The sequence below is a fragment of the Punctularia strigosozonata genome (genome assembly GCF_000264995.1).
Source record: "Punctularia strigosozonata HHB-11173 SS5 unplaced genomic scaffold PUNSTscaffold_1, whole genome shotgun sequence".
NCBI classification, from domain to species: Eukaryota; Fungi; Basidiomycota; class Agaricomycetes; order Corticiales; family Punctulariaceae; genus Punctularia; species Punctularia strigosozonata.
Genome location: NW_006767433.1, coordinates 3,327,696 through 3,355,692, shown reverse-complemented (window position 1 = coordinate 3,355,692; position 27,997 = coordinate 3,327,696). Strand labels below are relative to the sequence as shown.

General features: G+C 54.7%; 10 protein-coding genes across 10 annotated transcripts; 4 read left to right on the top strand and 6 right to left on the bottom strand.

Annotated features, from left to right (window-relative positions):
- The first annotated feature begins 629 nt into the window (after positions 1 to 629).
- PUNSTDRAFT_49123 (ribosomal protein L28e) lies at positions 630 to 1,724 on the top strand. Its single transcript, XM_007379152.1, has 5 exons — positions 630 to 698; positions 764 to 823; positions 876 to 929; positions 991 to 1,173; positions 1,559 to 1,724. Exons 1-5 carry the CDS (start codon positions 666 to 668, stop codon positions 1,661 to 1,663), a joined length of 435 nt encoding a protein of 144 aa, XP_007379214.1. The 5' UTR covers positions 630 to 665; the 3' UTR covers positions 1,664 to 1,724.
- A 676-nt stretch (positions 1,725 to 2,400) lies between these two features.
- PUNSTDRAFT_49122 (uncharacterized protein) lies at positions 2,401 to 4,330 on the bottom strand. Its single transcript, XM_007379151.1, has 4 exons — positions 3,753 to 4,330; positions 3,349 to 3,696; positions 2,650 to 3,301; positions 2,401 to 2,593 (listed from the first exon to the last, which is right to left on the bottom strand). Exons 1-4 carry the CDS (start codon positions 3,791 to 3,793, stop codon positions 2,516 to 2,518), a joined length of 1,119 nt encoding a protein of 372 aa, XP_007379213.1. The 5' UTR covers positions 3,794 to 4,330; the 3' UTR covers positions 2,401 to 2,515.
- Positions 4,331 to 4,885: 555 nt separating this feature from the next.
- PUNSTDRAFT_140620 (uncharacterized protein) lies at positions 4,886 to 5,484 on the bottom strand (the record flags this gene model as incomplete). Its single annotated transcript, XM_007379150.1, has 2 exons — positions 4,886 to 5,087; positions 5,152 to 5,484. The coding sequence occupies one exon, from the start codon at positions 5,482 to 5,484 to the stop codon at positions 5,167 to 5,169; it is 318 nt and encodes a 105-aa protein (XP_007379212.1). The 3' UTR covers positions 4,886 to 5,087; positions 5,152 to 5,166.
- Positions 5,485 to 5,546: 62 nt separating this feature from the next.
- PUNSTDRAFT_140619 (P-loop containing nucleoside triphosphate hydrolase protein) lies at positions 5,547 to 7,541 on the bottom strand (the record flags this gene model as incomplete). The annotated part of the gene is made up of 7 exons (XM_007379149.1): positions 5,547 to 6,008; positions 6,061 to 6,159; positions 6,207 to 6,511; positions 6,564 to 6,640; positions 6,710 to 6,983; positions 7,034 to 7,041; positions 7,099 to 7,541. 7 exons carry the CDS (start codon positions 7,539 to 7,541, stop codon positions 5,598 to 5,600), a joined length of 1,617 nt encoding a protein of 538 aa, XP_007379211.1. The 3' UTR covers positions 5,547 to 5,597.
- Positions 7,542 to 7,912: 371 nt separating this feature from the next.
- Positions 7,913 to 12,181, top strand: PUNSTDRAFT_96046 (uncharacterized protein). Its single transcript, XM_007379148.1, has 10 exons — positions 7,913 to 8,178; positions 8,234 to 8,613; positions 8,666 to 9,149; positions 9,200 to 9,856; positions 9,907 to 10,247; positions 10,309 to 11,538; positions 11,593 to 11,786; positions 11,839 to 11,953; positions 12,021 to 12,090; positions 12,152 to 12,181. The coding sequence occupies exons 1-6, from the start codon at positions 8,169 to 8,171 to the stop codon at positions 11,212 to 11,214; spliced, it is 2,778 nt and encodes a 925-aa protein (XP_007379210.1). The 5' UTR covers positions 7,913 to 8,168; the 3' UTR covers positions 11,215 to 11,538; positions 11,593 to 11,786; positions 11,839 to 11,953; positions 12,021 to 12,090; positions 12,152 to 12,181.
- Positions 12,182 to 12,251: 70 nt separating this feature from the next.
- On the top strand, positions 12,252 to 14,241 carry PUNSTDRAFT_96041 (40S ribosomal protein S9). The gene is made up of 8 exons (XM_007379147.1): positions 12,252 to 12,291; positions 12,343 to 12,366; positions 12,444 to 12,498; positions 12,554 to 12,870; positions 12,930 to 13,549; positions 13,602 to 13,742; positions 13,798 to 13,911; positions 13,961 to 14,241. The coding sequence occupies exons 1-5, from the start codon at positions 12,284 to 12,286 to the stop codon at positions 13,105 to 13,107; spliced, it is 582 nt and encodes a 193-aa protein (XP_007379209.1). The 5' UTR covers positions 12,252 to 12,283; the 3' UTR covers positions 13,108 to 13,549; positions 13,602 to 13,742; positions 13,798 to 13,911; positions 13,961 to 14,241.
- Positions 14,242 to 14,492: 251 nt separating this feature from the next.
- Positions 14,493 to 17,567, bottom strand: PUNSTDRAFT_49116 (Ribokinase-like protein). The gene is made up of 11 exons (XM_007379146.1): positions 17,386 to 17,567; positions 17,244 to 17,322; positions 17,027 to 17,193; positions 16,802 to 16,976; positions 16,007 to 16,740; positions 15,459 to 15,949; positions 15,213 to 15,409; positions 15,128 to 15,159; positions 15,046 to 15,079; positions 14,774 to 14,997; positions 14,493 to 14,633 (listed from the first exon to the last, which is right to left on the bottom strand). The coding sequence occupies exons 1-5, from the start codon at positions 17,523 to 17,525 to the stop codon at positions 16,261 to 16,263; spliced, it is 1,041 nt and encodes a 346-aa protein (XP_007379208.1). The 5' UTR covers positions 17,526 to 17,567; the 3' UTR covers positions 14,493 to 14,633; positions 14,774 to 14,997; positions 15,046 to 15,079; positions 15,128 to 15,159; positions 15,213 to 15,409; positions 15,459 to 15,949; positions 16,007 to 16,260.
- Positions 17,568 to 17,819: 252 nt separating this feature from the next.
- On the bottom strand, positions 17,820 to 20,294 carry PUNSTDRAFT_110405 (ATP dependent DNA ligase; the record flags this gene model as incomplete). Its single annotated transcript, XM_007379145.1, has 3 exons — positions 17,820 to 18,284; positions 18,447 to 18,704; positions 18,771 to 20,294. The coding sequence occupies 3 exons, from the start codon at positions 20,292 to 20,294 to the stop codon at positions 17,820 to 17,822; spliced, it is 2,247 nt and encodes a 748-aa protein (XP_007379207.1).
- A 507-nt stretch (positions 20,295 to 20,801) lies between these two features.
- Positions 20,802 to 22,138, top strand: PUNSTDRAFT_96034 (uncharacterized protein). Its single transcript, XM_007379144.1, has 2 exons — positions 20,802 to 20,887; positions 20,944 to 22,138. Exons 1-2 carry the CDS (start codon positions 20,815 to 20,817, stop codon positions 21,594 to 21,596), a joined length of 726 nt encoding a protein of 241 aa, XP_007379206.1. The 5' UTR covers positions 20,802 to 20,814; the 3' UTR covers positions 21,597 to 22,138.
- Positions 22,139 to 23,243: 1,105 nt separating this feature from the next.
- PUNSTDRAFT_80531 (dynactin) lies at positions 23,244 to 27,730 on the bottom strand. The gene is made up of 13 exons (XM_007379143.1): positions 27,477 to 27,730; positions 26,344 to 27,427; positions 26,157 to 26,293; positions 25,875 to 26,104; positions 25,627 to 25,822; positions 25,199 to 25,572; positions 24,975 to 25,144; positions 24,825 to 24,924; positions 24,650 to 24,770; positions 24,362 to 24,590; positions 23,940 to 24,302; positions 23,809 to 23,885; positions 23,244 to 23,748 (listed from the first exon to the last, which is right to left on the bottom strand). The coding sequence occupies exons 1-13, from the start codon at positions 27,705 to 27,707 to the stop codon at positions 23,329 to 23,331; spliced, it is 3,732 nt and encodes a 1,243-aa protein (XP_007379205.1). The 5' UTR covers positions 27,708 to 27,730; the 3' UTR covers positions 23,244 to 23,328.
- Between the last annotated feature and the right edge of the window lie 267 nt (positions 27,731 to 27,997).

The following is a 27,997-nucleotide window of genomic DNA, read 5'->3' as shown; positions in this document are numbered from 1 at the left end:
AGCAGGTTGATCGTGCCGTCGCGTTTCAGCGATTACGTCGTGGGGATGGTGGCTTTGCATCATAAGTACTGTACTTCCGATATCTCCGGACGAACGTGCAGGCCAGGCAACTCGGAGACGGCCAACGACATCTATGTCTTGAAGGTGACCAGATCATCGCAGGATTTGGGGAAAGACGACCATGAGTACTTCAGTAGGACTATTGAATCCGGTGCCGACTTTTTGCTAGTCAGAATTCCTCGAACGCAAACGTGTCCGGAGTTCGATGTTCAATCCCGGATTTTTCCGCTAGCGTGGCAGGAATTGCAAGTGCAGCAGAATATGTTGATTGCATCACAGCCATGTATATAGCATACAAGTTTCATAGCTGATGCATTGTCACAGCGGTATCCCTGTCGGATGGAATATAAGTGACGTATTCGGTGCGACGCTCCGTCAGTGTCTTGAGCCCAGTAAATTACATCGGCGTCGTCCCCCTGGGAGGGTAACCCATAGGCCAGTGGAAGAGATAGTCGCATTACTGGTAACAAGCGAAATCGACGCAAAGTGTGTATGATGGCCGGAAAGGTACAATCTCAGCTGTACAGGACTTGTGCCACCTTTTACCACGCCCTCAATCCCATCCCCCTCTGGGCCACCGACGACGACCTTAGACATACAACAAAATGTCCACCGATCTCGAATGGCTTCTCCTCCGCGTAAGTACCAAGATATTGGGTTGTTTATCAACATAAGTCATAACGTGCTAATGACTTCACGTCAGGGTGGCAACTCTTTCGTCGTTAAGCGTGTGCCGGAGGGTCCGATATTTTCAAAGGAGCCGGTATGTTTCCTTTGGTTCTGCTTTACCGTTGATGCCGACAAACGTATCCTAGGGCAATTTGCTGAACCTGCACTCGCACAAGTACTCCGGGTTGGCTAACTCGAAGGTGGGCTTTCCTGCATTTCATATGTGCTGTATCTCGATTCTATATTCATGTCTATGCCCAGACCCTCCACGTTTTTGATAACAACTCTACGGTCACCATCGTGCACCGCAAGAAGAGCGCAAGCAGGCACCAGGTCAAGCCTGGTTTCGCTACCTCCACTATCCGTAGCCGTTCGGGTCCTCGCCGCGCTACTGGTGTTGCTGCAAGCTACGCGAAGCGCGGCTACAGGCCTGACCTTCGTACAGTAAGCAGCGTTGTCTCTCTAATTACTGAGTCTCTCTCCCGTGATTTGCTGTTGTCATGTGGAAACTCGACAAATTGTCGCAGACAGCTAGAACCCGCTGGATATACTTCAGGAAGGCCGGGCGTGGACATGTCTGCGAGAGCAATCCGGCTTTGGGCGGCCGATCAAACCGCCCAGAGTATCTCGCCCTACGCTATCGTTCCCGCTCAGTTTGCTCTACGCGATGACCGACGATGTGGCGATGACATTCATCATTATATATTTATTCGTGCTCATTCGTTATCCATTCGTACTCCAATGTTTTGGTCCCTTGTTCCTTTCTTTTATCTCGTCGTCATTCTTGTCGTTTTGTATGACACGTTTCTGACTGACGGATTGATGATAGGCCGCTGTCGCCCGCGTTTCGGCTCTGCTGTCCGCGCAGAAGGAACCCAAGCCCACACCGCCTAAGAAGGTTCGGGGGAAGAAGAAAAATGCTGCTACCGCATGAGCTTGCGTAGCTGCCCTCCATGTATGATACATATGTGCATGATTATGATCCGCTATCTTCGAACCATCCAAGGAGTGATCAGGTCGTCGCATTCATGCACAGGTATAGTACATTCATTGCAGCTACAGAGGTCAGTGCTTCCCAAACATACGAAGCCGTCGAAACGTGATTATCAGTATAAAAAATCCAGTTTGCCTTCAGGCTGAAGAATACGGCTCGCCCCTGTGGCGCGCAATACCTCCGGTTCCTTTTGAGGAGATCTCGGTTCTTCTTGCCCTCGCCAGACCTTTTCCCCTCACTTTTCTTCAGCGCATCGTCGTACGGAGCGTAATCATGCCTATGTTCGCGGTCCTTGTGGATGCCCGGCGAGGGTGATCAGCCTCAGCTTGTCTTTCGGTCAGCACTTAGACTGCGTCGTCGTGCTGGTGGTCTATGCAGTACAAGTCAAAGAACATCATCGGACCGCTCGCCCTCCGACATTACCTGAAGCTTTGTTGTTGGTGCGCCCTCTAAGGCTTGCCGCTGGTTGCTGGAAAGCGCAGTCCGGCGACTTTCACTTACGAGCAGTGAATGTGTTGCTACACATCTTCTCAAGCGCTGCTCGCCAGCCGGAAGGTGCTGAGTGGGCTTCATGGCTGTGTTGAAGGGACAGATGGATAGTACTGCGCGCGTGCCCCGCAGGATAAGCTAGCAGCGCTTATTGTCACTATGAAGGCGAGGGGCGCAAGATGCATGCGAGGAAAATGGTACTATTATCGTCAACTGCTCAGTACTAACGTGTCTGTCATCATGAATATACTTGATCTAAACTAAAGAGGTGTGGGCCGGTCATGAGCTTGGTAAGCATATATGCTACCACAACCGAGTGCTCTCAGGAGCAAAACCATGGGCCATTCGCAGCATGACAATATTGGAAGTAAGGCTTGAGAACTAGGATGGGTTGATCAGGAGGCAAACTGCATTGTACGGAGAGGATAGGCACGCACCCCGTTCCCAACGAACACCTGTGCCTTCTGGCCAATGAGCATGTCCGCGGCCTGCGCGACAAACTTTTGCTCCCAGGTCAACTCCATATCCCGGCTACTCGCGATCTTTTCCCAGGGCGCTGCCAATCGCATTGCCTGCTTCAATTCCGCAACCCACTCCGTAGCACCGTTGGTCATAATGAAGACGTTCCGCAGACCCTTGCCCGCCGAGGTCTTCCGGATGTGCTGCACTTTCTCCACGATTTCGTCGATGCTTGGGAAACAATGGGGTAGGAACAGATCGTAGTGTTCGGGCCTTGTCTCAGACCACTCATGCCAAGGGGCAGGAGTAAAGTGATCCGGTAACTCAGGGAAGGAGTTGAACCCATTGAACCCCGAATTCCATACGGCGAGGTTACGGCAATGACCCTCGAAGTCGCCACGCCGGATGTGAAGGACGAGAAGGCCGGGGATCATCGCTTTCTGATCAACGTTCGCTGCCGATGAGGCAGAACCGAACCAGGATAGCACACGCTGCTCCGTATTAGGTTCAAAGAGTTGGCGGTTGTTGGCATAGATAGAGGTGATCAGGGATGACCACCCGAAGTTGGCCATTATGGGAGATTTGGAGAGACCCGGGAAAATATCGAGGATGCGCGGGGAGCCGAACAACCTGCAGAACGTGAGATAGCTTGCCGATAGCAGCAGCGGACAACGAACCATATGGAGAAGACTTGTATGGAATCCTCAGCGATCTCTATGCATCTATCCGGCAATGAGTCGAGTTTCTTCACCCAGGCCTCAAGGGTTTCTTGGCCTGAGGCATCGGACAGTCCGTTGGTCACGTCCTCAGTCCGGATGATGGTACGCTCAGCCTTGGGGCAAACCTTGTCAAACCATTCTTTCTTCACGAACCGAGGCGCGTTCGATCCGATAGGCATGGGCCCTCCCACCATCGGTCCAGTGATGAGGGCGCTCAACGGGATCTGAGAGGGAATTTTCCTCCCGTTGTCGAAGGTAGAGTAAGCGGACCCGTCCTTGTTCCAGGTATAATTTGTGAACACGAAGCTTTGTCAGAGCGATGAGATCATATAACCTGGCCACGAATTCAAAAACGTACGTACGATCTTTGGGCGGAGTACGCGAGGTAGGTCGTCATGAACATCTCTTGCAGGATGTTTCCCCAGCCACTGCCTAATGGATGCGATTAATAAGGCTAGTTGCATCGTAATCGACCTTGGCTGAGGGCACTTGGGTTCTCGAAAACCAACCATCATGTGCCAATGATCCTCGGCGTATCAGAGACTAAGAGGAATGGGGACGGGGTGATTGCGAGGCGACGCGCGGCACACGTAGATGCTGAGGAGAGAGAGAACTCACCGTGCGCATGGTTCGCATTATAGAAGTACTTTCTATCCTTGTCGTCGGGAGGGGGCAGGTCCTGACTATGTTGGGGAAGTTGCAATTCCCTCTGGTGGTAATCCAGGTATAATGGCGGTGGCCTTCCAGCTCTTTCTGCAGCCGCAACGGATATTTGTCCATCAGAGAGCACAGACCGGACGAGGTAAAACCAGAGAAGTCCAGCGGCGATCAGTGCTGCGCCGACGTAGCGGTAGTAGCGTTTTGGCAGACTGGGCCGTCGATGAGTCTTGGATCGGTCATAGTAAACGGGGAATGGCATGGTTACACGGTCGGACCTGCCCGTACGGGCTCGTGCGTTTCTCACCCAGGACAACATCGTGTCAGCGAGTCAAGGGTGGAGAAAGGGCTCGTGGCTGCCGCCACTTGCTGCATTGCCATTGAATAATTCCACAGGTCGCAAGGCCGAACAGAGGTCAGTCACGTGATGAGGCGGGTCGGAGGCGGGGCGCCAAGCGCCGGTCCCACTCCGTTCACCTTACAGTACTGTAGTTTTACGACCTTATGTTCAGGTTTGTAGAAGGGGGACAGGGACACGTTAGTTCAACTATCCGTGGGAAGTTCATTTTGACCCGGCCCGTTGGTCCTGAAGTGATATACATCACATTTGTGTTTTCCACAGTCAAAGCATTATTTTCCCACACTTAGTTACGGACGTCCGGCAGGTGAGGGGACAGGGGACAACTTGTCATTTTAGGTTCAGTTCATGAAGCCATGGGGACAGGGGACGAACATAAGGTCGTAAAACTACAGTACGTTGCCGCCGCAATCGTCGCCGCGTCGCGAAAAGAACGACGCGACTTTCTGATTATCGTCCGGAACAGCTGTAACATGGTACCTGATTGCCACACTTCGATATACGCAACCGATGATCTTGTGCATACGTACACATCAAGTATACATCCCTACTTGAACATACAAAGCGGACATGCGTGTTCCGTTCGAGGAACGTATACACCACTGTTATAGTCACGCCGAACCGGAGGGTTGAGCATAGTACACAGTAGGCGATTTCGGAACTCAGGTTTTCGTAGCACAACCTAGACGGACGTCGCAGCCGCGTTAGCCATCTATCGCTACCAAGATGCGCATGCGACACCATACCTACAATTTCATGGTCTACGAGCTTTCCTCCTCGTCGTCATCTTCGTCATCAGCAGCAGCCCTCCATAGTTCCCTGTTCCCTACCACATCCTTCCACTCTGTCAGCTCCTTCCCAGCGATGTTTTTCGCCTCCAGCAGTGTTTGCCGCAGAGAGGAATAGTAAGCAGTTGTATTGTTTGATGACGCTGCGATCACCACGGGAAAGGAATAGGCTCTGGACGCCGTGAGCCCCGAAGGATAATCCGAGCTTTGTTCGGAACGACCAGAGTCGGCAGGTAGTGATTTGCTGTCTGTGGGTGGATGCAGGACGTAGCTAATCGTGATCGCAGCCATAGCTCGAGCAGAAGCAAGTCCTCGTCAAGAGAGTGGAAAGAGGCTTTGTTGTAATCTATTATCTAACAGCCTCCCGATCCGATCTACCTGCAACACAGCCTTCGAATGAACCACTAAATCGGCTTTTTGGACGAAACAGTCCCATTCATATCAATCCTCGTAACCAAACCGGTCTCTCTTGCATTTGGATCCCGACCATCGATCGCTTTCAGCGCTCTCTCTCGAGCGTCATGACCGGTGCTTCCGAGAACCCGGATACTGGCCTTCTGGCCTTTAGACCCTGCTGACAAGGTCGAGGACACCGCATTCGCCAATAATCGCTGTAGCTCGGTCTGATAGCTCGGCACGATAGCCTTCGCTTGTGAAACAACCCGGGCTTCGACGGATCCCGGTTTCTCCGGAATAGATATCCTCGTTGATAGCTCTGCAGCGGACATGTCGTTCAGAGTCAGTAACGTGTCCTTCGGCGAAAGTATCCTTGGCAGAACAGGGGCAAACTTGGGCAGATTGCGGGTGATCCATGCCTTGAAAAGGTCGGTATCAGCCAAAGGAGCTTTGCGAGGGATAGGTGCGCACCTTGCTGGTTTCATGGTCCCATGCTCGAGGATCGTCCAAGATGGCGACGCCCAAGCTCTTGGAAGTTATAGCTGCCTCCAAAGCGTCCTTTCCGCTCAGCTGAACTCGATTAGTGATAGTAGTAAGTGAAATTGAGAGTTACACACTCGGAATGGGGTGACGTAGTTCAGCGTGTTGACTGTGTCCTCACAGTCGGCTGCGCTCGGGCTCACGCACGCAAGAACGTATAAGTGGGCGTTTTGGTTACATGGCCCGGTCGGTTGGGAACTCTCGAATGCACGTTGTAATACCATAGTGAGCTTGCTTTCGCGCCATGGTACGCGAGAGCTTGACGGAGATATGCGAGCACGGATGCAGTCTTTCAGTGCAGAGAGTGACTTGTTGATCTCGATAGCCTCTTTGACGCGTTCGGGGTCCGAGTTTTGGCTTTGTGTGCTTCCACGCTCCGAACCTAAACACGTCTTGGGTGGATCATCGCGACCATAGTCCAGCTTTCGGAGTACCTGCAAGGTCAGTAACCACTATGCTGGAAGATTGGCCATCGTCATGCATGATCCGGAAGCGCATGATAGAATGCGAGCTACATAGCGCCAGAACTGCATGAGCCTCAGTACGACATTCACTTGCTGCAGACGACATCGGAGCTCACCGACTACTAGTGTCGTTCTTCATCGTACTCCGAGTCGTTCTGAGAGTGCCGGCAGCCTTGACCAGGTCGGCAAGCTCTTCGGTGGAGTTGGCAGAGTGCTCAGTGAGACCAGGGTACGGCACATCGGACGTTCTGGCGCTAACGATCCTCACGGGGGCGAATGCTGGTTCGGAGAGTAAATCATAGGAGTTCTGTCCCCGAATTTCGAAGGCAGAGATCATTATCTTGACAGTTTCCGACTTCCCTGCAGGAAAGAGGGCGTCTGTGATTTTCTCTAGAGAAGATGGTGAGTGGCAACGCACGCATATGGTGCGACGACCTTACCCTCGACTCTGTGAACCTCCGATTATTGCTATGATCGGGGCTACTAAAATGTACGAAACACGTACGCTGTGCAGGTGAAAGTCTTTCCGCACCCTGTTTGCCCGTAGGCAAGAACATAAGTCTCCTTCCCGCCCATTGCAAAGGAGTCCTTGATGACCGCGTTCAGGTCGAGCCCATTCCACACCGCGTCATTGCTATCGTCGGAAGAGAAGACGCGGTCGGCTTCGTACGTATTGGTGCCGAATCGACCCCCGTTCCAAGTTAGTGTAGGGTGGGTAAAGTGGATGGTCTGCGGAGGCTGCACAGCGGCCAGCGAGAAACATCCTTTGTCGATGTCGTGAGCTAAGAGAGGCCGCACGCGAACATAGACGCGTATATTTGACCGGGTGCTTGGCTCCCCCTCGTTATCTCTCGTCTGCCAGAGAGTTTGGTGCTTCTCCATATGCGCTGCGATGAGCGACCTGTTTTGGAGGATGTAGTCGAGCTGGGAACGCTTCACGAAGGCCATGGTGATTGACAAAACGGAGGAAGCAGTGGTGTGGTCTGTGAACGTTGACAATGCGAGTGGTCCTCGTTATGTGAACTCATGTGTTAACGTTGACCGGCATCAGATATTATAGCGGTATCAAGGGCCCGCGAGCGGCGAGTCACATATGTGCCAGCCTGACTATGAGTATGACTAGCCCAGCCGCGTTGAGGACCGTGTGTGCAGGATGGTCATTGCTGAGGACACCGCGTGGACGATGGGCCGAAGAGGCGGCGTCAGAGATCCGTCAGAAGCATTCCGATTCGGGCTGAGACAAGGCATGGCCCGGTCATCTTTCTCATACTCACTTTACTTTCCTGCCATAGCTTTAAATCAACCCGGCCGCTTCACTGATTGGCTGCACTACTGAGCCGGTACATCAGTCCGCAGACTGTGCTCCTCTGCCCAAGCAGCCTCTTTCGCTCAAGCGCGTCGCTGGGGGCCCGTTGTGGTCCAGCATTCGTCCGGACGTCATCGACATCGCTCGTACAAGCCTTCGGACTGCTGCACAGCCCGCCCCAACCTGCAATATCGGACCTCAGGTCGTCGAGGCGGAGGGCGTACGCTCTGACTGCATAAACACCGTCGTGTCTTCTGAAGAGGCTTAAGATGGCGCTTGGTGAGTGCCCGGTCGTCGCGTCGATCAAGCGCATGTAGCATGACCCCATGTCCAGACGTTAGCTCCCCCGCGTCCACTGTCGACTTCCCTGAAACAGATGGGTCTGTAGTTCTACCTCATCCCCGCCCCGCATACTTGCCTTTCCGTCGGATCTCCCTTCCAACGCCTCCGAGTGTAGCCTACAGACATTCAGTGGCTAGCATGGACTCGCTGGATTCGTCGACAGAAGAGCTTCCAAGGTCCACCCCGGCGTCCCCGGTAAAGAATGTCGCGAGCAAATCAAGGTCTCGCCGAACATCCATGGAACCACTGAAACGCAGCGCAGCACGTCTGAGGCCAATCGACGAGACGCGAGAAGCTAAGCGAAGGAAGATAATAATGGAATTTTATGACACCGAGAGATCTTATGTTGATGGTCTTGAGCTTATATATTCGGTGCGTACATTAGCTGTTGCATTCTGTTCGTGCTGATCGGATCCTCTCATAGCACTTTCTAACGCCTATAATGGCCACTCTGGAAACGCCCTATCCGCTTCTCACCGCATCCGAGCTGACCGCTGCTTTCTCCAATTTCATCGACATCTGGAATCTTCATCGTCGGTTCTTCCATGCGCTCTCTACTCTACTCCTTCCGACGTCCGCAAGCCCGACAGCTCAGCCGCCCGCTCTATCGCCTGTGCTCCTTGCGCATTTCCCGTACCTCTCCTTGTACAACCCGTTTGTCACGGCGTTCCCCGGCGCATTGGCATCCCTCAACGCCTTTCTCGCGAACAAGCCCGCATTCGCGGCTTTCGTTATGAAGCAGGAGGAAGATCCTCGTTGCGGAAAGCTGAAGTTGCGAGATTGGCTGCTGACCATAGTACAGCGATGCCCGCGCTATCTGTTACTTCTCAAGGACCTCGTCAATTGTACGGATCCGGTGGATCCTGAGCATGCGTCTCTAACAGCCGCACATACCCTCGTCTCCAAGAGTGCGTCTGGTGTCTCCTTGCATGTCTATACATGCTGACGCTCGCTGCAGTTACCAGTTCACTAAACACTTCATTGCACACGCATGCCAAAACCTTGGCTTTACTTGCCCTGCAACGTAGCACACCGAATCTGCCCTTTCAGCTGATCGCCCCTGGTCGTACCTTCTTGAGACGTGGCCCTCTACTTCAGCTGGAAGGCGCGTCAGCGCCCAAGGACCGGGAATTTCTACTCTTTTCCGATTGTCTTATCTGGCTTTCGAGCTCAGACCGTGGGGATGGAGAGGTTCGGTGGGGCGAAAGCGAGGAGGGGACTGTCCCGACTCCGACAACAAGTGGTGATCACTTGGCATTACCTGCTCGTCCCCCGATGACGAGGAAAAGAAGCAAGAGCGATGCCGAACTTCCCACCACTCGGAGTGAGACGCTTTCAGATCTGTCCGAAAGCGCGCCTCCCAGCGCATTTCTTGAAGGAGAACGGAACAGGATCGCGGGAAGGCAGAGCAAGTCAAACCTCAGCGCGCTGATCATACCGAAACCGAAGAAGAGGAAGATGCGGGTCGCGAGCAGTGGGGTGGAGGAAAGATGGATTTACAGGGGGCACGCGCAACTTGTAGACGTGGAGGTTGTTCTTCCTCATGTACATGACCCCGGCGACGAACGAAGGTTCGATATACTGAGCCCAGAGCGATCATTCGCCGTTTATGCAGGTGGGCTCAGAGCCACTTTGCTGTTGGCATCGCGCTCACAGTTTGATCAGACAGCGAGACCGAGCGGGACGAGTGGACGGCAGCGATCCGCAATGCGAAAGCCGCTCTGCTAATGGCGCTCAATGCAATGCATCCAAACTCCACTCTCACCTCATCTGCTTCCAATGCTCATATCCGACGCGCTCTTCAGGCCATCCCGTATTCTCCTGAAGAGGAAGCATCTGGGAAGAAGCCCAGGCGTGGCAAAGTAGAACATTTTGTCCCCGCTATCTGGGTTCCGGATGCCAAAACGGAGGCCTGTATGCGTTGCGGTCGTCCGTTCGGATGGAGGAGACGGAGGCATCATTGCAGACTATGTGGCAGATGTGTCTGCGCAGCGTGCTCCGACCAGGTGAAGACTCCTTCCTTGTCTCCTTCCTTGGCTCCGAGGTTGATGTGTCAATCTATTCCAGACGTTCTATGTAGCGGACTCGTCCGAGTCCGGGGCGAAGAACAAACCAGCGCGTGCATGCAACGCCTGCTATGAAACTGTCTTTCCGGTGATCGAGGTCGAGCCGACGCAATCAGCATCGGCGATGTTACCCTCCGGAACTGTTTCCACGCTCTCAAACTTTCCAACGTGGCAATCCATTTCCACCCCTGCGCTGGCTATCCCAAACGCTGCATCAAAACATGCCTCGGCATTGCTTGCCATCGACCTCGACAGCCCGTCCAGGCCGGCGCTTTCCGCCGCTCAGGCGGGAGATGACGATGACGTGTTCGCCCCGCCCGAGGTGGATTGGAACATGGGAGCAGGAACACCTCCGTCACCATCTCGTGTACCGCGGATGCGCAAGCGACAGTCCATGCAGCGACCGAAAAGCTATGTGCAGATTCTCGAGGAGTTCTCGGAAGAGGCCCAGATCTCATCCAGGGAAGGTTCACGCCTCCAGGACGATGATAGGCATGGAAAACCGACGTCACCGACTATGACGCGAACGACGTCTGCTCTCAGTGCACAGACGGTAGCAACCTCGGCCTTGTCCCTGGAGACTGATCCAACCGAGGAGGAAGCGAGTTCAAGCGGATCTCCGCGACCGATGAGGAAGGAGGATACCGCAAGGCGCCATAAACGTTTCTCAATGCCTGCAATGGCATTGCAAACAACCTCGGTGATGGTCAAACCGACGACGACCGGCGAGGGAAAGAGCAAGCGATTCTCATTAGTGCTAGGGAGAAGTGGTGGAAGCACGAGGAAAGCAGCGAAAGCGAAGGGCACCGCCGAAGAGGATGAAGAGGGTAGAAGAAGCAAGGGTTTAGCGAACGGTGCAGCGGCAACCAAGCTCAACGAATTGCTGGGGAGGAAAAAGCAGCAGTGACGATGACTCGAGGGTGAACCCTCAGACTCGTGTCAATAACGACCTTAAATTATGACTTAGCGATTTACATGTCCCGCACTAGAACCCTACTAGCGATGATCCTTAATGAGACGGCTAACATTACGCCTGTAGCCAGCCGGAAGAGCATCATGAATTCATGCATGCATATGCCTAAGTCATACAGGAGAATGTGAAGACGGCCAGTGCCAACTCAGATCGTCGTCTCGTATGGCACAGGGACAATAGTTTGAGGCGCGTTCTCGGAGATGGTGACGGTGTGAGCTTCCCGAGGTGCAGCATGTTTGCGCTTGAGGAAGACCCGCTCTGAGAGGGAAGTGATGAGTGCGCATGAAACACGGGAACAAGTATGCAACATACCGCCCTTCTCCTTAGCAGCAACGTGCGCCTCATGGTTGGCTTTGACGCGGTTCAGGAACTCCTGCCTGCACTTCGAGTGCTTGATGTGCTCAACACGGATGTTGACGCGCTTCTCGATGTACCGGTTACCGACGATCTTGTTAATGATGATACCGACGGCGTGAGGGGTCACGTTGTAGACAATTCCTGTCCGCCTGCAAGCGTTTAGAATGCAAGGTTGAACCAAGGACGGGCAGTCAGTCGCACCCGTGGTAGTATTTGTGGGGCATGCCCTTTTGCTGAGCCGCATTCGCCTTGATATCGACGATGTCACCGACACGATAGGGAATCAAGTAGGTGGAAAGTTTGATCTGGCCATGCTCTACGCAAAATCGCGAGTCAATATATGCAGAGAGATTGCCGAGTACAGCTGAGCTGAGCTATCGCACCCTTGAACTTGCGCTTGAACATGTCGCGCGTGCGCGCGCGGTAACCAAACGAGTGCGGCATCTTGACGGACTAGACGGAGACAGATGGATGATGAGTAGTTAGAATCCAGTCGACCAGCCCTCCGACGTACGCTGGGCCGAGTACTTGGAAGTCTTGAGGGGAAAGGGGAAGGAGCGTGGGATTGTGAACGGTGGCTGCTGTACAGTACCCGCCTTGCCACAACTCAGTTGCCTCGTTTCGCCTTTCCTTCAAGACCGTCAAGATGCCCAGGTAAATTCGCCGTCACCTTAGCTAGTGTGCTGATTCTAACGGAGATCATAGGGCCCCGCGGAACCACAGCAAGACGTGAGTAATGGCTGACAAGCTCAAGATCCACTTCGGTGGAGGGATGCATCGTGCTGATTTCATTCGCCGTGCCCCAGTTACAAGGTCCCTCGTCGACCTTTCGAATCCGCGCGTCTCGATGCCGAGCTGAAGGTCCGTGTGCCTGTCGCTATATAGCATACGGAGTCTCAGTCCCAGCATTATCTAGCTCGCCGGCGAGTATGGCCTTCGCAACAAGCGCGAGATCTGGCGTATCTCCCTTGTGCTCTCGAAGATTCGTCGTGCCGCTCGTGAGCTCCTCAAGCTCGATGACAAGGACCCGAAGCGTCTTTTCGAGGGTAATGCCCTCATCCGCCGTCTTGTGCGCATCGGTGTGCTCGATGAGACCCGCATGCGCCTTGATTACGTGCTGGCCCTCAAGCTCGAAGATTTCATGGAGCGCAGGCTTCAGACTCAGGTCTTCAAGCTCGGGCTCGCGAAGAGTATTCATCACGCCCGTGTACTCATCAGGCAGCGCCACATTCGGTGCGTTCTTAAGATCCAGACGACCTTGCGTATCGGGCTAATATAAATGTCGATTTCAGGGTCGGCAAGCAGATCGTCAACGTCCCGTCGTTCGTCGTTCGTCTCGACTCGCAAAAACACATCGACTTCGCGTTGACTTCGCCCTACGGAGGTGGACGTCCCGGTCGTGTCAAGCGCAAGCGCGCTGCCGCTGCCGCTAAGAAGGAGGAGGGTGGCGATGAGGAAGAAGAGGAGTAAATGCCTGCCCCCTCCCACTGCTATGGTCACTCTCGCATGTATAGGCTCATCATGCAATTTCATCATGCCACGAAACCAGCTCTGCGTAATTTCGCCCCCACCTCTGATATCTTATCACGTCACGAAGCCTCGCTATCATCAGAACACGAAAATCATAGCACCTATTGATTTTTGTGCACAGAATCGCAGTCAGCGTACAGATGAATTATCATTATGTTTATAGGCACAATAATCATACAATCCCAAACCACATTGCGCGACGGTGACGATCAATCATCTATTCAATCGCTTCACTTTTGTCATGCGCCGTGAGACAAGCTGTATTCTGCAAGTCTGTGGTTCTCAGGCGGTATCGACGAGTTGACCTTTGAAGCCGTCACCTCGCCTGACAGCAACTAGGCCACGCAGAAGAACGACGAAAACGGCGACAGTTACAAGGATCCTGGATGGTGGACGTCAAAGCTGCCCAGACGCGTGAGCAAAGTTGCGCTTACCATTCAATCCAAGCAAACGCCTCCGCCGCGTTGAGCTGCCCACAGTACGCGAATTGCGAGTGACTGCAGTTTTGTCCGCCGCCGAGAGCGGCCGTGATCGCGGCTGCGCCCGCAGTCCACCAGACCCACGTCAAGAAGAGGCTGGCCCAATGTCAGTATGAATGGCACAAGTGGATGTGATGCTTGGAAAACATACAAGATGCCGTGGCTGGCGACGCTGGTGAGAATACTGCCAGTGGTATAAAACCAGAATCCGAGAGCGTAGACTAGAGAGAAGAGGATGGTCCAACAGGACGCGAACACGAGGAACCTATAAAAGGAATGGGTGGTGTCATCCTTGAAGGCAAGAGTTGTCATACCTGGAGCGTGCGCGAACCTGGGCGTTCGACCCAGCGTGGTGGTTAGCATAGCGGGCTGTTAACCAGGCGGAGATGGCCAGTTCGACGATAGCGAACAGAATCATCAGTCCAAAGACAACTTCAAAGGTATCTGATCAGATTGATGCGTGGATATCCAGAGCTACTCGTACTGGGATGTCCGCGGCGAATATGAGTATCGACGGGCATTATGGCGTAGAGTAGTCGTGCGCGGGTCGTACAACAGAAGGCTGTGTATGTATACTGCAGAACAAGCTGGCGAGGTGAGGGAGAGATACAGCGTTGATCAGATACGGATGTACGGATGCGAGGGTTTTATAGGAGGGAAGAGGCTGGACAAGTGGCACCACCCCGCGTTCTTAACGGTAACGTTCAATGCCCGCAGCTGGCGGGAGTGTCGGTTCGGGTTCAACTGACGTCATGTGCACGACGCGACGACATCGGGGCGGAGGCTCAAACTGTTTGAGTCTCCACCCATCTCCGCGTCAAGTCGAACCAGGCTCGTGGGGAACTGGGAACTGACGTCGTTGCCACCTCACTCGTACGCGTCCGCGATTATCGTCGGCGACCAAGACACAGCGGCAAGAGTCGTCTACGACGGCAGCAGCGCACAAGCGGCAGCAGAAATATGGTCCGCGCACACGTCAAGCAGACGGTGAGCCCGCCGTCCCGATTTTCAGCCACTTCAGCCACCCGCCCCGTCGGATCCCGCGTCCGCCACAACGCAAACACGATGCCTTTGGCGCCGGTGGCTGCACCTTCCAGTCAATTATCTAATCTCCCGTGCGTCCATAGCCAGAAGAGAAGAAGGAGACCCGCAAACCGAAGGCGCCCAAAGCGCCCAAGGAAACAAGGCCTCCGAAGCAAACTGCCGCCCCGAAGGAGCCCAAACCTCCGAAAGAAGGCCCGACGGCGGGCGCCTGGCCCTGCAAGATCGACGGTTGCACCAAACAGTTTGCACGGGAGGCGGACCTGAAGAGACATCAACGAACGACCAAGGGCCATTCCGTGCCCAGCTTGTGAGCAACACGCCGCCTCCGCGATCCGTGCACTTACCGGTGACCTAGCGCGTGCCCGCAATGCGACGCGGCTTTCACAAGGGTATGTATCTTCCTACCGCGATGCGACCGTTCGCTGACGGGACCACAGACCGATGCCCTTCGTCGCCATCAAAAATCACGGTGATTGATTAGTATCGCCTACTTACATGTGTCGTACTGAACTCGGCACATAGACACAATGGTGTGGTGATTGAAGCGACCCCTACGGACTCCACTGCTGCAGGGAACTCGGCGGTTGACGCAGCAGGACCGTCACAAGCTGCCAAGTCTCGCAGCGGGTCCCCTCGTGCGAACAACATGCCTCACCCACCTCATTTGAATCCGGGCGGCCCGTCAAGCTATTACCGTCCTCATGTGCTACAAAGCGCGGGTACGCCGAACGGTGTCACATGCACTGCAATTATTGATCTTAGCTTCAGGCATACATACTCAACCCCAAGATTATCCTCAAGTTGGTTTGCCAACCTCAGCGACCCGCGGAGGATGGGCGCCAGGCGAAGTGCAAGCTGAACACTATCCTGGTCCTAATGGCGATGCTGGTCCCGGCCCTGGCCCAGAGTATTTCACAGCACATGAGCCCTACTACCGTCCCGAGGGCGGAGATGACCCTAGTCAAGGTCAGAGTCGCACAGAACATGGACCGCAATCCGAAAACACGGGTCCGGTCATTGACCCCGCTCTTGAAGGTCCCGTGACGGTGAATGGGAAGGGAGCGCAAGGCCAAATGATGAGCATGGAGATGACGCAAGCTGCAGTTGCCGCCGTTCTCGAGGCCACAGGGATGATCCACTCAGCCGCTGCGAATGCTAGTGCTGTTTCGCATGCAAGCCGAGTTCAGAATAGTGTGCCGCGGACAAATCAAGAGAGCGATGGCGATGTGATGCTCAACGCCTCTGAGTTGTTGACACAGGTAAGCTTCGATGCTTGTTCGTCTTGGTATATGACATTGGATGATCCCTGTTTGTAGGAGTCCCTGGCTTCCCCGCCATCGTCATGACACCCATTGCTCCATATTCGGCGCTTGACTTCCCGTGCTAAACATGTACGGTGTACCGCGCTCGATTTCCCGTACTTATCTCTCTGTTTTATCTTTATTCGTGATGGCTTGGCCGAGTATGCTGTGGAAATCATGTGAATACACTAGGGTATTGATATACGATACGCTGTTGAAAGCGTGGATTCCGCCATGTATTGACCATTAAGAACTGAATACTGCCTCCCCTAGAGAATCTTTTCCTTGGGATACTTGTACTGCGGGCCAACCTGTTGCACTACCATCGCGCCCATTTTGTGTCCGACCTCGATGCATTGATCCAAGTTCTTTCCCGCCACGAGCGCGCCCATGAAACCGCCCGCGAAGCCATCTCCGGCGGCGTTTGTATCGACGATTTGCTCCTCCTTCAACGGGTGCACGTCGTACACCTTCGGCGTATCCGGCGCATCACTGGTCACGACGATGGTGCTCTTCGGGCCCTGTGTAAACACAACCGTGCGCGGGCGAGATGGGTTCGACTTCGGGAGCGAGGCCAGCGCCTTCGCAATCTCAGGCAGAGTAGCCTCCGGGGGCTGACCCGTTGCGGAAGCCCAGGCGGCAGCCTCCGATTCGTTGGCAATGACTATGTCGGTATACGGCAGTACTTGTTGCAGTTGTACTTGGAAGAACTGCGGGATGAAAGGTGCTGAAAGGTTGAGGGCAAAAACCTGTTTCGGAGCGAAGATATCATGAGCTGTCCCGGACCATGAATTGGGGGTAAGCACGAACCTTGCCTTCCTCAGAAGACTTCTTCGCAACCTCCACGACGGAATCGGTTCCGTGTGTGAGGAAGTAGCCCTCGACATAATAGTACTGGGCGCCCTGAACGAGCGGGGCAACCTCCGGCGATTCGAGGTGGGACTTCTCAAATTTCTCCGCCGCGCGCAGAGTGGTGCATAAAGAGCTAAGCAAGTATCAATGCCTTCTTCTTGAACGTAGTTGTGATGTGCTCACCGATGGTGGCCGGTGATAACTACAGCGCATGCACCCGTCTTTTCTCCCTTCTTGACCTGATAAACCTCCGCAAGACCTTCGCGCTTGTTGGCTGCACGAAGTTGCTCAGCCAATTCATCATCGCCGACGCAGCCTGTAAATACCACCGAGTTCGGCGGCAGGAGATACTATCGCTCCGATGTGAGTGTGCCAGGATCCGACTTAACCTAGGACGCACAGCAGCTCCTCGGGCGGTGTTCTGGGAAGCACCACCAGCGACGTAAGTCACCTTGTAGTTTTGCACGATATCATCGTAGCTATGATTCTCAATCAGAACCGCGACCGGTACATCATCGAATATCGAGGAAAAGATATTTCACATTGGCAGATGTTTCTCCTCGGCGAGGATAGCATCGTTCGCCTTGAGATCATACTTGTTCAGTATTTCTTCGCCATTGGTGACCTGGATGTCTAGCAGGGGGTTTCCCATACAGAAAAGAGGGTATGTTGTGGAGGCCATGCTACGAGCACCCTAGGACGTAGGTGATAAATGAGAAACAAGCAAGACTGGACACAGCGAGGGTTATACGGAAATCGGATTGTTGATAGCACGGTGGCTGTGTGAACGATCAATATATAGCCTCACCCACAGCAACTTCAAAGTACCGGGTGCTTCGCTTGAGCCGTGTTGGGTAGGGTCGTGAAAAAAGAGCACGTAAGAAAAGCGCGTTAACCGGTAAGAATGTGCCAACACAACCGCAAATCGAGCTTTCGCGCTTGGAAAGATACCTGAGCACGTAATGTAAGTATTATCTTATTGAGCGATCATGATACCGTTCCATCGTATTTGTCCTTTCGTCCAATGCTCATTCCCAGCAATGAAATCGCTCCTCACAATCTTTCCCCTCGACAGTACCCTCCCTTCGCTCTCCACTTTGATATAAAGACCCTCAACAGGTCCATCGTAGAACATGGATCTCTTGTGTACCATCTTCTTCAGGGCCTCGTCGTTGGGCATCTCTCCGCGGTATACCGTTGGCACGATGTGAATTCTCGTAACGTCCAGCCGAGCTTCGATCGCAGAACGATCCATCCACGTTCCAGTAACGCGATCGTACACATCAAATGCCATAAAGTAGTCCGGAAGGCGATCGTAGGGAATTGAGTGTGTCGCCGCAAGCCATTCCCCATAAAGGATATAGCGCTCCGGGAAGGAAGGGTCGCGGTCCAGGATGCAATACAAATCCTCCCGATGCTCCTCGACCCATAGGCCCAGGCGCTTGAATTGTTCGTGTGAGGATGAATTAACGTAGTGCGATCAATTTTGGACAACGACGCGCTTGTCGGCTGACAGAGAGAAGCCCATATTCGCGCCATCGATCTTCTCCGTGATTATGACTTGTTGCCCAGAAGCAATCACGGGGCGGCCAGCCTCATGCACGAGGTCGTCTTCGGTAACAGCACCCAAGTTAAGTAGATGAGGTGTGCGCGGGAACTTGAGCAGTGATACTGGTGGCGAGAGCCTGAGGACGACCTCGCGGACAGCTTCAAATGACCGGACGGTGACAATTGTTTTGAAGCCTTCTTGCAACGTGGGTTTAACGAACATTCGCTGCATCTGCTCGACCGCGTTACGAACACGACCTCCGGGAGGAAGCGTAGGGTGCCAGGGACGATTTTGAGCTCGAGAGGTGCACAGCTGTAAAGCGTTGAAGATCATTAGCGATAGATTCCATCAGGATGAAGGCTCGTTTCGGCGTCGCACCTCGGAACGGTAATCAAAATGCACGCATACGGGTGTAACGGACCATTGAGCTAGATTCAACCATAACCGACGATCCTCTCTGGACATGTTGCACCTATCCAATATGACTCGGGGCGTAGATCCACCTCGTAGTGCGACAGGCGTTTTCCCAATTTGAGATTCGCAGGTTGACCGGCTGCGTGCTTCATCTTGGGAAGTGTGTATCCATGCAGTCGGGTTGCGAGCTACAAGCGCATTTGAAAACCAGGACTTTCCAGACCCCGGTAAGCCGACCAGGATGAGCAGATCGGCTTTCGTGATATCCGCCATCCCTACGATCTCCGGCTCGCAGGGTGGCGGCTCTGGTACAGGCGGAGGAGGTGACAACGAGCCTCGCTTCCAGAGCGTGCTGCACCATTTACCCACAAACTCAACCTGCTGAGTCGTTTCTAAGCTCCCCGGACGAAGCATGCGCACAGCTTCAATAGCTTCACTCGCAGACATCAAAGGATGGGTGCGTGAGTGATCGGGTTTGCTGAATCCGTGTGCGACGAGATAGCATGCAGCGACCGTACCCGCTCGGCCCCTACCACCACCACAATGTACAAGGATAGGGAGATTATTCTCGTCCTCGAAGAGACGCATGATAATATCCATCTGCTCAACGGTGGGTGGATGGTAATTGGGAATGGGAAGAAATGTATTGGAGATACGACCAGAAGAGAACCAGATGGCAGGAAGTGGTTCCTCCGCTGTGAGTGTAAGGACATGTCGAATTCCAATGTACGGCGACGCGAGTGCAGCTATGTCTTTCGCTGACTTGGGGGTTGACATGAGAGCAAATTGGAATGGGATAAGCCATCGAAAGAATCTGGGCAATACACAGAAATCATCGGATTCAGGAACAACTGATGGTGCCAAAGACCCCGGGATGCGCATGCGCTCGCGAGGTTCGAGACATAAGACAGGATTGTAGGATTTTTTGGCGATGAGATGAAGAAGTTCCCCCTGCCATGGCCTACAAAGGTCGGCTGCGAGATCGCGGGGTAAGGTATGGGTCTCCACTGCCGTAAACAAGACACCCCATTCCGTGTGCTCCGCGCAAGCGATGATGCGCTTGACGCAGTAAGACTGAAGCTTGCTGTTCGCGGATCGTTGATATACTGCAGCATACGCTAGCATAGCTAGTTTATAAAGCAGGAGTTTGGAAGCAGAATCCGCCAGTCGGAGAAAACCTCGTTCGGGATCCTGATTGGTAAGGCATATGGCCATTGAAACCTGCATAGCACGTTCGAAGTTGTGTTCCATGTGCAGGGTCAAGGCAAGGCGGTCCAGCTTTCCAGCTGGAAGATTTGGATCAAGTTCGCCGGGCAGAAGTGTATCTATGCCCTTGTCACCTTCAGGTGCAACGGCAGTGGTTAGCTTGAGGTAAAATTGTCGAGGTGATAGTCCAAGGCCCTTCCGCCATTCGTTTGCAGCGGGCCAGATGATAACGATGAAATATTCGTCGCGATGTCCGTTCCTCCCTATGCCGAGCGGAAACATATCTGATTCCGATGCTGTCGGACGAAGGATTTTGTCCTGCCCGAGCCGGCATAACTCGTCTTTCTCAAGGAGTAATAGTTGAGACGAGTTCTCTAGGAGGTCCTCAGGGCAATAATACCGACATAGACGTTGCCGGTACTCGTCGACCATGACGTCTATCTTGAAGCTGGCCACGACAAGACGGCCTTCGTAGATTTCGGCAGGCATGGCAAGAGAGTTGTTGGTCTTCAGCGGTGATGTGAGGAAAACTACGCGGAACAGTGCTCACTTCGAGAGCTTTAGAGCAGGGCGAGATGCAGTGTCGTTACCGATGAGAGTCATGATGGCTGGGAGTCAACTATGACTTCAAATGCGGGACCGGTAATTGTGGAACGGTGTCAAGAACGACTTGGAGCACAGCAGAGCACAGCGCTGAGCCTGTGAGACATCGACTCTCGCCACAACAACAACCACGACGCGTCGAAAGCACTGCCCTCGATCATATCTATCACCTCATATCCACGTCTAGCATTCTTACATTATGGCGGCTTCAAATGTACCTCGCTGGGCGAAACACATCTCAAAGACACTCAGTGAGCACGAAAAAGTCAGCGGTATGCTCTCGACCCGCCTTCCAAATGTAAAGCGGTCTTCTTGACATCGTACAAAGTGTATCAGCTCGCAACTGTCGATTCATCGAATCGTCCTCATGTTCGTTCGGTGATTCACCGGTCCTTCCTCACGCCCAAGGGCTCGCAGTCTACTCCTTTACTTGTCACCAGCACGGACATCCGGACCCCGAAGGTTCAACAAATGTTCGAAGACGCTTCGGTGGAGCTCTGTTGGTGGATCGACCCAACCGGCGAGCAATTCCGCATCGCAGGGCGCATCTACGTCATCCCTGACCCTTCGAACCCATATCATCCGCGGTCCATGGAGAAGATCGAGAGTGCCGGTGCGGCGTTCCGAGAGCTGAAGGCGGAAGGAGTGGATTGGGAGAGCAAGCGCAGGGAGCTGTTTAACACGATGTCGCCGCATATGAAAGCCAGCTGGGTCCGTCCAACACCGGGATCCAAGATCGATGACTACGAGGAGTCGAAGAAGTGGCCGTCGAAAGTCGAAGGTAGCGCAGGTGACAACCCTGAGGATCCTGACCAGGCGAAGAATCTGGAGACAGCGCTGGGGCACTTCGCCCTCGTCCTCGTCGATCCAATCGAGGTCGATTACGTTGAAATGGCTGTATTGCCCAACAGACGGACTCGCTGGATCAGAGAAGGGGGGGTCGAGGGGACCGTTTGGGCGGATCACCTGGAAGTTCCTTGAAGCGATCGTGTGTCTCATACAGTGACAATTGTATCCCTGGCCAATTGTGCGATGAATTTGTGACAGACAAGCACGATCTGACCGTCCCCGTCGCGAGTCTCCACCGCGGCTATCGAAGGGCTATCCAACTCGTCCCACAACCTGCCCAAACATCAACAGCTGTTCGAGATCGCTGTTCAAGAGATAGCGGAGGCCATATCCTGACGGGAAGTTGCACGTCTTCTGTATTTCCCACTCCGAGGTTGCCGTGCTCGTTCCATCCCCAGCCCCATATCTCGCAGCTCGAGCCAGTCTCGAGTTCTTTGCTATCGCGACGCTCGGTCTCGTCGCCGCGAGATGCCCGATCCACCATAAGGAGAACATGTTCGCTCCCACAGACCAGTTTCCTGAATTTATACCCATGGGTGCCATTAGGGAGCTCGATGGCGGCCGCGGATACCATCTCGCAATCCTGAGATAATCGACCCAATTGGCCTCGTGAAAAGGTGCCGGTGCTTAACACCTTTTCTGATCCTTCTTCGGCTTTTGAGAGGACGTACGTGCCGTTCCACGTACATCCTATCTGCTGAACGTGCTCGAGAGTGTGAAGCCCGCTCAGCTGGCCTTTGCTGCTTGATCCCAGAGCGGTCAGGTTCCCGGAAAGGTGCAGGAGCACGGTGTGCTGACTGCCGAGGGACATGGACACCGTGGGCTCCGTGTTGTCGAGACATATGACCTGAGGGGTCGACACGTAACCGAGCGGCCGCGGTTGCTTGCGTCGTGGTTTGGACGCCAGGTATCGTGGGGGTGTCAGCGCTGCGCCGAGTTGGCCATGTTTGCACAGACCCCATCCGGCCAGCAGACTGCATTGGCCTCCGTCCGGCATAGTAATAAGAAGTCGAGCAATGGTATGATGAACGCCAGCGGAGATATCCACAACCTCGTATCGTGCAAAGCTTTTTGGAAGGAGCTGATTGAAGTCTACGGTGTGTAGTATTTTGTTCTCTGAGTCTTTCTCGGACTCAAGAGTCCCGACACCGAGGTTTCCGAAGTCATTGGCGCCCATGGATAAGAGAATGTCCGATGTGCCGCACGGTGGAGTCGAGGGACAAGTGCGATCCGGAGGCGAAAGAACGACATAGCTAGTCTCCCAACAGGCTGCGATGCAACGAACAGTGTAGCTCGAATACTCGCCAAGTCGAGGCCCGCCCATCCGTAAATCCAAAGGCCGCCAAGTGGCTTGCGACTGGCCTTCGTTGCTGCTGTGATCTAAGAGCGGGCCTAGCTGCCCTCGCTTTCCATCCCCACATCCCCACAAAGAGCACCTGTTGTCACTAGTCTTTATTATAGCAAGAGCATGGTTCGCGCCAGACGCAATGGATACCACGTCACCCGGCGGAAGGCCTTCATACTGGCACGGCCGGAATACATGCGCATCATCCAGATTACCTATCCCGAGTTGACCTTGTGCATTGGAGCCGGCGGCAAAGAGGGTCATGGTTTCCGTTTCGGATTCCGGTAGCTTCGAATGCGAGTGGTTAGGTTCAGCATCGGTGGGATTGCAGGAAAGGCAAAAACTGTCTTGAGTGTACCGCGCCACCGGTCCGAGGCGCGTTACAATTATGCCGGCATCAGCATATTCATATACTGCATGTCAGGGTAATACGACAGGGGCACGTTCGGTCGAAGTTTCACGATGATGATAAAGATAAGGTAACTTAGATGCAATGAAAGGAGGTACTCTCTAGGTAAATCAGCTGATGGCCCTCGCTCGCTCCATCAATCCATGCACACGCCTGCTCAGCCTCTCGGCCTCCATCTTCCTCTCCCAAACCTGGTATGCAGGCGTCTTCTTCTTTGGCATCCAAGATCGTCCAGCACTGCGCACAGAGAGATCTACGACTTTGGGCGAAGAAGAGAACTTGATTACGTCCCGATACAGTATCTTCGTCTCCGTCGCGAGCGACCGAAGGGTGAGCGGGCGTGTTGCCAACTCTGAGTCTGAGTCGTCGGACGCTGAATCTGAAAGAGAAGGATCCAGCGGGGGAGTGGGGGTCCTCGGTGCAGGCTCGGGAAGCGGTGGCAAAGATTGGATTTCTCTCAGCAAGTCTTGACCTTTGAGGTACGCGTTCTCCGTTCTGAGGAATCGGACGGTGCCCCGTAAAGCTTCCAGCTGTGAAGGTGTTCAGCAGTTGAGACTTAACGAGATTGCAGTGGTGAACACAGTACCGACCTGCTCCAACAAGTAAGAAGTTTCGATGTTCCCTTCGACAGCCAGAGTCTCCGGTTCGGCAACCTGGGCACCGGGCACTGACACGCCGTGGGGTGAGAGCGCGAAAACACCTGTGTAACGTGAGTACTCACCGGGACGCTCTTGCGCGGGTGCCATGGTCTTCAGCTTTGTATTTTCCTGTACCAAAGCGTCGTACTCCGCCTGCAGTTGCTCCATCGCCTCCTCGTACGTGCGCTCCTGCTTCCTCGCCTTGTTCAACTGCTCCTCTAGTTCGGTGATCATTTCGGCCTGCTTCTTCACTGCTTCCATACGACGTTCCATCAATTCAATCTTGACGGACGCCTCCTGAATGTGTTGGTCCTTGGCTTTAAGGCCGCGCACGAGGCCTTGCACTTCGTCGTTCAGCTGCGCAAGTTTCCTCTCGGCTTCCAGGTTGACGGCTAGGCTCGCTTTGATCTCGTCAATGCGGACGACCCACGGCGCTTTGCCGGATACTGAAATGGAAGAAATCATGCTTGAGTGATGGGCGACAAGAACCCAGTTCGGCGCGTACCCTTGATAACGTTGTCCGGCTCCAAGGCGAGGGGAAGCATGTCGCCAACTTCCTGCACGACGTGCAAGACGGATTCGCCGATGGCCTCCCATGACGTGCTCCCGTCTTTCCTGCCTTTGCATACCGTCGATCCTGCGGTCTGGCGGACATAGGAAAGGATAGTAGATAGTTGGAACGGAGCCTTCGAGCTCCGAGCGTCGCTGATGTGTGGCATTATCTGCTGCGCGAGCTGTCGAAGCGACCGTGTTGGCATTGCCGTAGAAAGTATAGAGCTTGAGCGTGACTTACGGAGATGGCAAAATTGGTAAGTTCAGGCACGGCATTGTTGAGCGACTGCAATTGAGGGATGAGGTGCGGTTTCAACGCATTCGAGTCTTGGATCAGTTCTTCCAGTCGCTTGGTAAGCTTCCTGCGGAGTCAAATGAGGTTCCGACTACAGGGGACCGTCGCGATGAAGTCTGACCGTGACAGAACCTTGGCAGTCTTGCATTGATCCAGAAGCTTCTGCATGGGCTCGAACAACGCCTCCTCGGCGTCCAGGTCTCCCAGTTCGACAATGATGTCTATAAGCTATAGGTCAGATGGGGATCAACAGAGAATCCGATGGTACCACCTTCGTCTTTGAGGGTCTGTGCAATCTGCGTCTTGCTGAGCCCAACGGCCGCAGCGAACATGTCAAGGTCATGGTCAAAGGATAGAGCATATCCGAGCTCGCGCTCGCCGAGGTCATGATCAAAGTCATCGAAAAATGTCTCGCCAAGGTGCTTGAACTGTGCATATATCCTGAACGAAAGTCACAGCCGGCTCGGGTATCGTTGATTGGAATGAATCACGTACTTGGCGACGTCGCTAACACATTCCATCTCTCTGAACTCGTCGCGGCGGAGGAGCTCAATGTGCATGTCGATGCGCTTCTCCATAGGGGCAATTTCAGGATAGATCCGTCCGATGTCGAGGAACGATTGCGGGTCGCAGCGCCGGAGGATGGCGGCGAAACGCTTGCAGAGCGTGGACAGGCTCGAGATGCGACCGCGCATTTCGCAGATGCCGACCAGCGTCTCGGAAACGGGCCCGTTGAGAGACTCGGGCAGGCTGTGAGCAGACGCGACGACAGAGTTGACCAGGTCCATCTTGCCCGCAAGTCGCTGGAAAAAGAGGTAGCAGCTCGTGGCATCTGAGTCCGAGTCGACATAGAGTTGCGGCAGGTATGGCTTTATGACTGTCAGATGGCGCGTCTCTCGGCGTTGGTACGAAAATGGACTTACCTGAATGATACCCAGTAATTCCCGCGCTTCCCGCGCTTCCATGGCCCTAAGCTCGAGTTCTATACCACGAGCCTGGTTCTTGGACGCTGAAGACTGGAGCTTGAGGTTGAGAGACATCATCGCCGCAGCCTGGGACGCAGCCGTCGTTGATTCCGTCTGTGCCGTCTGAGTCTGCATACGCAAGGTGTCCAGTTCGCTGTGGTAGTTCCGCTCAATTCGCGTCCAAGAGCATCAAGGAGATATATCACCTTTGCAGCTGCATCACAAGATCCCTGAACTGACTGATGGTATTGTCGAGATCTAGACAGGCATCTTCGAGGCTTTCGATTTTCTGGTCGCGCTCGCGAATGAGCATGTCCTTCCGATCGATATCCTCCTGCATGGCCTTTTCGGTCTCCATGTGGTTCTCCTCCAGCTCGTCGTTCAGCTCTTTGAGAGCTTCGAGGTCCTCGATGGTGATCCGCATTTCCTCGATTTTCTGCGATGTCACGTCAAAGTCTGAGTCGATGGATGTGGCTTGCGAGACGTGCCTCGCTGTATAATAGATTACGCTCGGTGAGTTGGACGAGCATTTCTTCGGCGCCCATCGCGTCGTCGAGTTGAAGCTTGAGATCTTCAACTTGCGCCTCGGCGTTGGCGAGTCTGCCTAGCGTGGTCTCGTATTGCCCTAAGGCGATGTCGTATTAGCACTTGACCATCTCAGCAGGGCCGGCATACCTTGGAGGTCATCGATACTCATGATATCCTTCTCCATTTCGGCAATTCTTCTCCTCTGTTCTTGCTCCGTCTCCTGGGACATGTCCCGCAATCGCACCAAGGCCTCCTTCAGCCTCTCGTTTTGCTTCTCCAACTGAATATACGCGAGCGTACTCTTGCCGCCGTCTGCGGGACCTGCGTCGCCGTCAAGTTCCCTCTCCTCCTTGAGCACATCCAACTCGACCTCGGCCATGGCAAGGCGCTCCTTAACCTCCTCGAGCTCGATTTCAGCTGCCTCAGCGCGCTCCTCGGCCATTTCCTTGTCAAGCGTGGCCATCTCAAGTTGCTCCTGTACGTCCAGCATGCGTGCATCGGCGCTCTCGGACGCGCCGCGAGCGTCGGCAAGGGCACGGCGAGCCTCGATCAGCTCGGTCTGCTGGGCCTGTAGCTTGGCTTGAAGCTTGGGGCGGAGGGCGACGAAGGACTCGGCCTCGGACAGGCGCGTTTCAAGTTCACGCACACGGCGAGCATCATCTGTCCGGTGAGCCTCCAGCACGCGAATCTTGGCGCGGAGTTCTTGGAGCTCACTGTCGTCGACTGGAGGAGGCGGGAGATCGTGCGCGAGAGTATCGGGCACGGACGAGGAAGCGCGAGAAGGTGCCCGGAACGCGAGCGGGGAGGAGTTGCGGGGGGCGGCGGGTGGAGGTACGACGGTGGGGGATGCGATCGGTTCGGTGCGGACTGTCGCGGGCGGCGGAGGTGCGGTTGGCGTGGTCGGGGTGCGGGGTGTTTGAGGGACAGAGGAGCGAGCATCTTGAGCGAGCGAGGTCGTTCTGGTGAGGGACTTGCGAGGTGCCGGCGCGAGAGAGGCGCGTTTGCTGGGAGAGGCGGCGGTGAGACGTGATCCGGGCGCGGGGGACGGTGCGCCGGACTTGGCGGGGCTAACGGAGCGGGGCGAGGGCACAGAGCGGGTGGAGGGTGCGCGGACCAAAGCCGGATTCAATCCCGCGCCGCTGTTCGTGCGTTGGCGGGTAGCGAGGGAGATGCCGCTGTTCGTGCGTTGGTGGCCGAGCGTTGCACGACTCGACGAGGCGGGGATGAGCGGCTGCTGCACGTTCAGCAGAACGAAGGCGGGGGACAACGCGACCGCTCACTGGATCGGGCTCCGCGCTGACGAGCTTGACCTGGCTGGGGCGGACGAAGACGCCGAAGCCCATACGGCAGCTGAAGTAGGGCACGCCGTTGATCGAGCCGTCGTTCTTGCCGTTGGGCTCGTTGAGCTCGACGCCGACCCATTTCCCCGGAGCAAACGACGTGGCGCCGCAGAAACGGACGGTGCCGCGGCCGGGGGGCACAGCGACGACGGCGCCGACGGGAGGGTCCATGGCCGCGACGAGCTCGTCGGACGCGGCGAAGGAGGGTCTGTGGCTGTGCGTTGGGCCGTTCACGGTAATCTGCGCCACATCGCCGCAGAAGCAGGGCTGCCGTGTATCGTTTCGTAGGTGGTCAACAGCAGGCTGGTCTGTGTTTTGTTGGTGCACGACAGCGGCGCCGCGATATCCCAAGCGATCGCGACAGCATTTATGACTGAGCTCTAGCGCCCACGGTACGCACCGCTTGGCTCCAGCCACAGCTTGTTCGATGCGCTCCTGACCCGCGCCTCGCATGTTCGGCA

Bases quoted from the DNA above. Each gene is read 5' to 3' on its own strand.
- PUNSTDRAFT_49123 (XM_007379152.1), top strand. From the start codon at position 666: ATGTCCACCGATCTCGAATGGCTTCTCCTCCGC. The intron at 824-875 runs GTATGTTTCCTT...AACGTATCCTAG, and splicing joins CGATATTTTCAAAGGAGCCG to GGCAATTTGCTGAACCTGCA. The intron at 1,174-1,558 runs GTAAGCAGCGTT...GATTGATGATAG, and splicing joins ACAGGCCTGACCTTCGTACA to GCCGCTGTCGCCCGCGTTTC.
- PUNSTDRAFT_49122 (XM_007379151.1), bottom strand. From the start codon at position 3,793: ATGTTCATGACGACCTACCTCGCGTACTCCGCCCAAAGATC. The intron at 3,302-3,348 runs GTTCGTTGTCCG...CACGTTCTGCAG, and splicing joins ATACAAGTCTTCTCCATATG to GTTGTTCGGCTCCCCGCGCA. The intron at 2,594-2,649 runs GTGCGTGCCTAT...AACCCATCCTAG, and splicing joins AGGTGTTCGTTGGGAACGGG to TTCTCAAGCCTTACTTCCAA.
- PUNSTDRAFT_96046 (XM_007379148.1), top strand. The intron at 8,614-8,665 runs GTGCGTACATTA...ATCCTCTCATAG, and splicing joins GTCTTGAGCTTATATATTCG to CACTTTCTAACGCCTATAAT. The intron at 10,248-10,308 runs GTGAAGACTCCT...AATCTATTCCAG, and splicing joins GCGCAGCGTGCTCCGACCAG to ACGTTCTATGTAGCGGACTC.
- PUNSTDRAFT_96041 (XM_007379147.1), top strand. The intron at 12,367-12,443 runs GTGAGTAATGGC...GCCGTGCCCCAG, and splicing joins CCGCGGAACCACAGCAAGAC to TTACAAGGTCCCTCGTCGAC. The intron at 12,499-12,553 runs GTCCGTGTGCCT...AGCATTATCTAG, and splicing joins GTCTCGATGCCGAGCTGAAG to CTCGCCGGCGAGTATGGCCT.
- PUNSTDRAFT_49116 (XM_007379146.1), bottom strand. From the start codon at position 17,525: ATGGCCTCCACAACATACCCTCTTTTCTGTATGGGAAACCCCCTGCTA. The intron at 17,323-17,385 runs GTGAAATATCTT...TGAGAATCATAG, and splicing joins GAGGAGAAACATCTGCCAAT to CTACGATGATATCGTGCAAA. The intron at 16,741-16,801 runs GTTCGTGCTTAC...GCTCCGAAACAG, and splicing joins AGTCTTCTGAGGAAGGCAAG to GTTTTTGCCCTCAACCTTTC.
- PUNSTDRAFT_96034 (XM_007379144.1), top strand. From the start codon at position 20,815: ATGGCGGCTTCAAATGTACCTCGCTGGGCGAAACACATCTCAAAGACA. The intron at 20,888-20,943 runs GTATGCTCTCGA...CATCGTACAAAG, and splicing joins TGAGCACGAAAAAGTCAGCG to TGTATCAGCTCGCAACTGTC.
- PUNSTDRAFT_80531 (XM_007379143.1), bottom strand. From the start codon at position 27,707: ATGGACCCTCCCGTCGGCGCCGTCGTCGCTGTGCCCCCCGGCCGCGGC. The intron at 26,294-26,343 runs GTATGCCGGCCC...ACATCGCCTTAG, and splicing joins GAGTATCGATGACCTCCAAG to GGCAATACGAGACCACGCTA. The intron at 23,886-23,939 runs GTGAGTACTCAC...ACGGCGTGTCAG, and splicing joins ACCCGCGCAAGAGCGTCCCG to TGCCCGGTGCCCAGGTTGCC.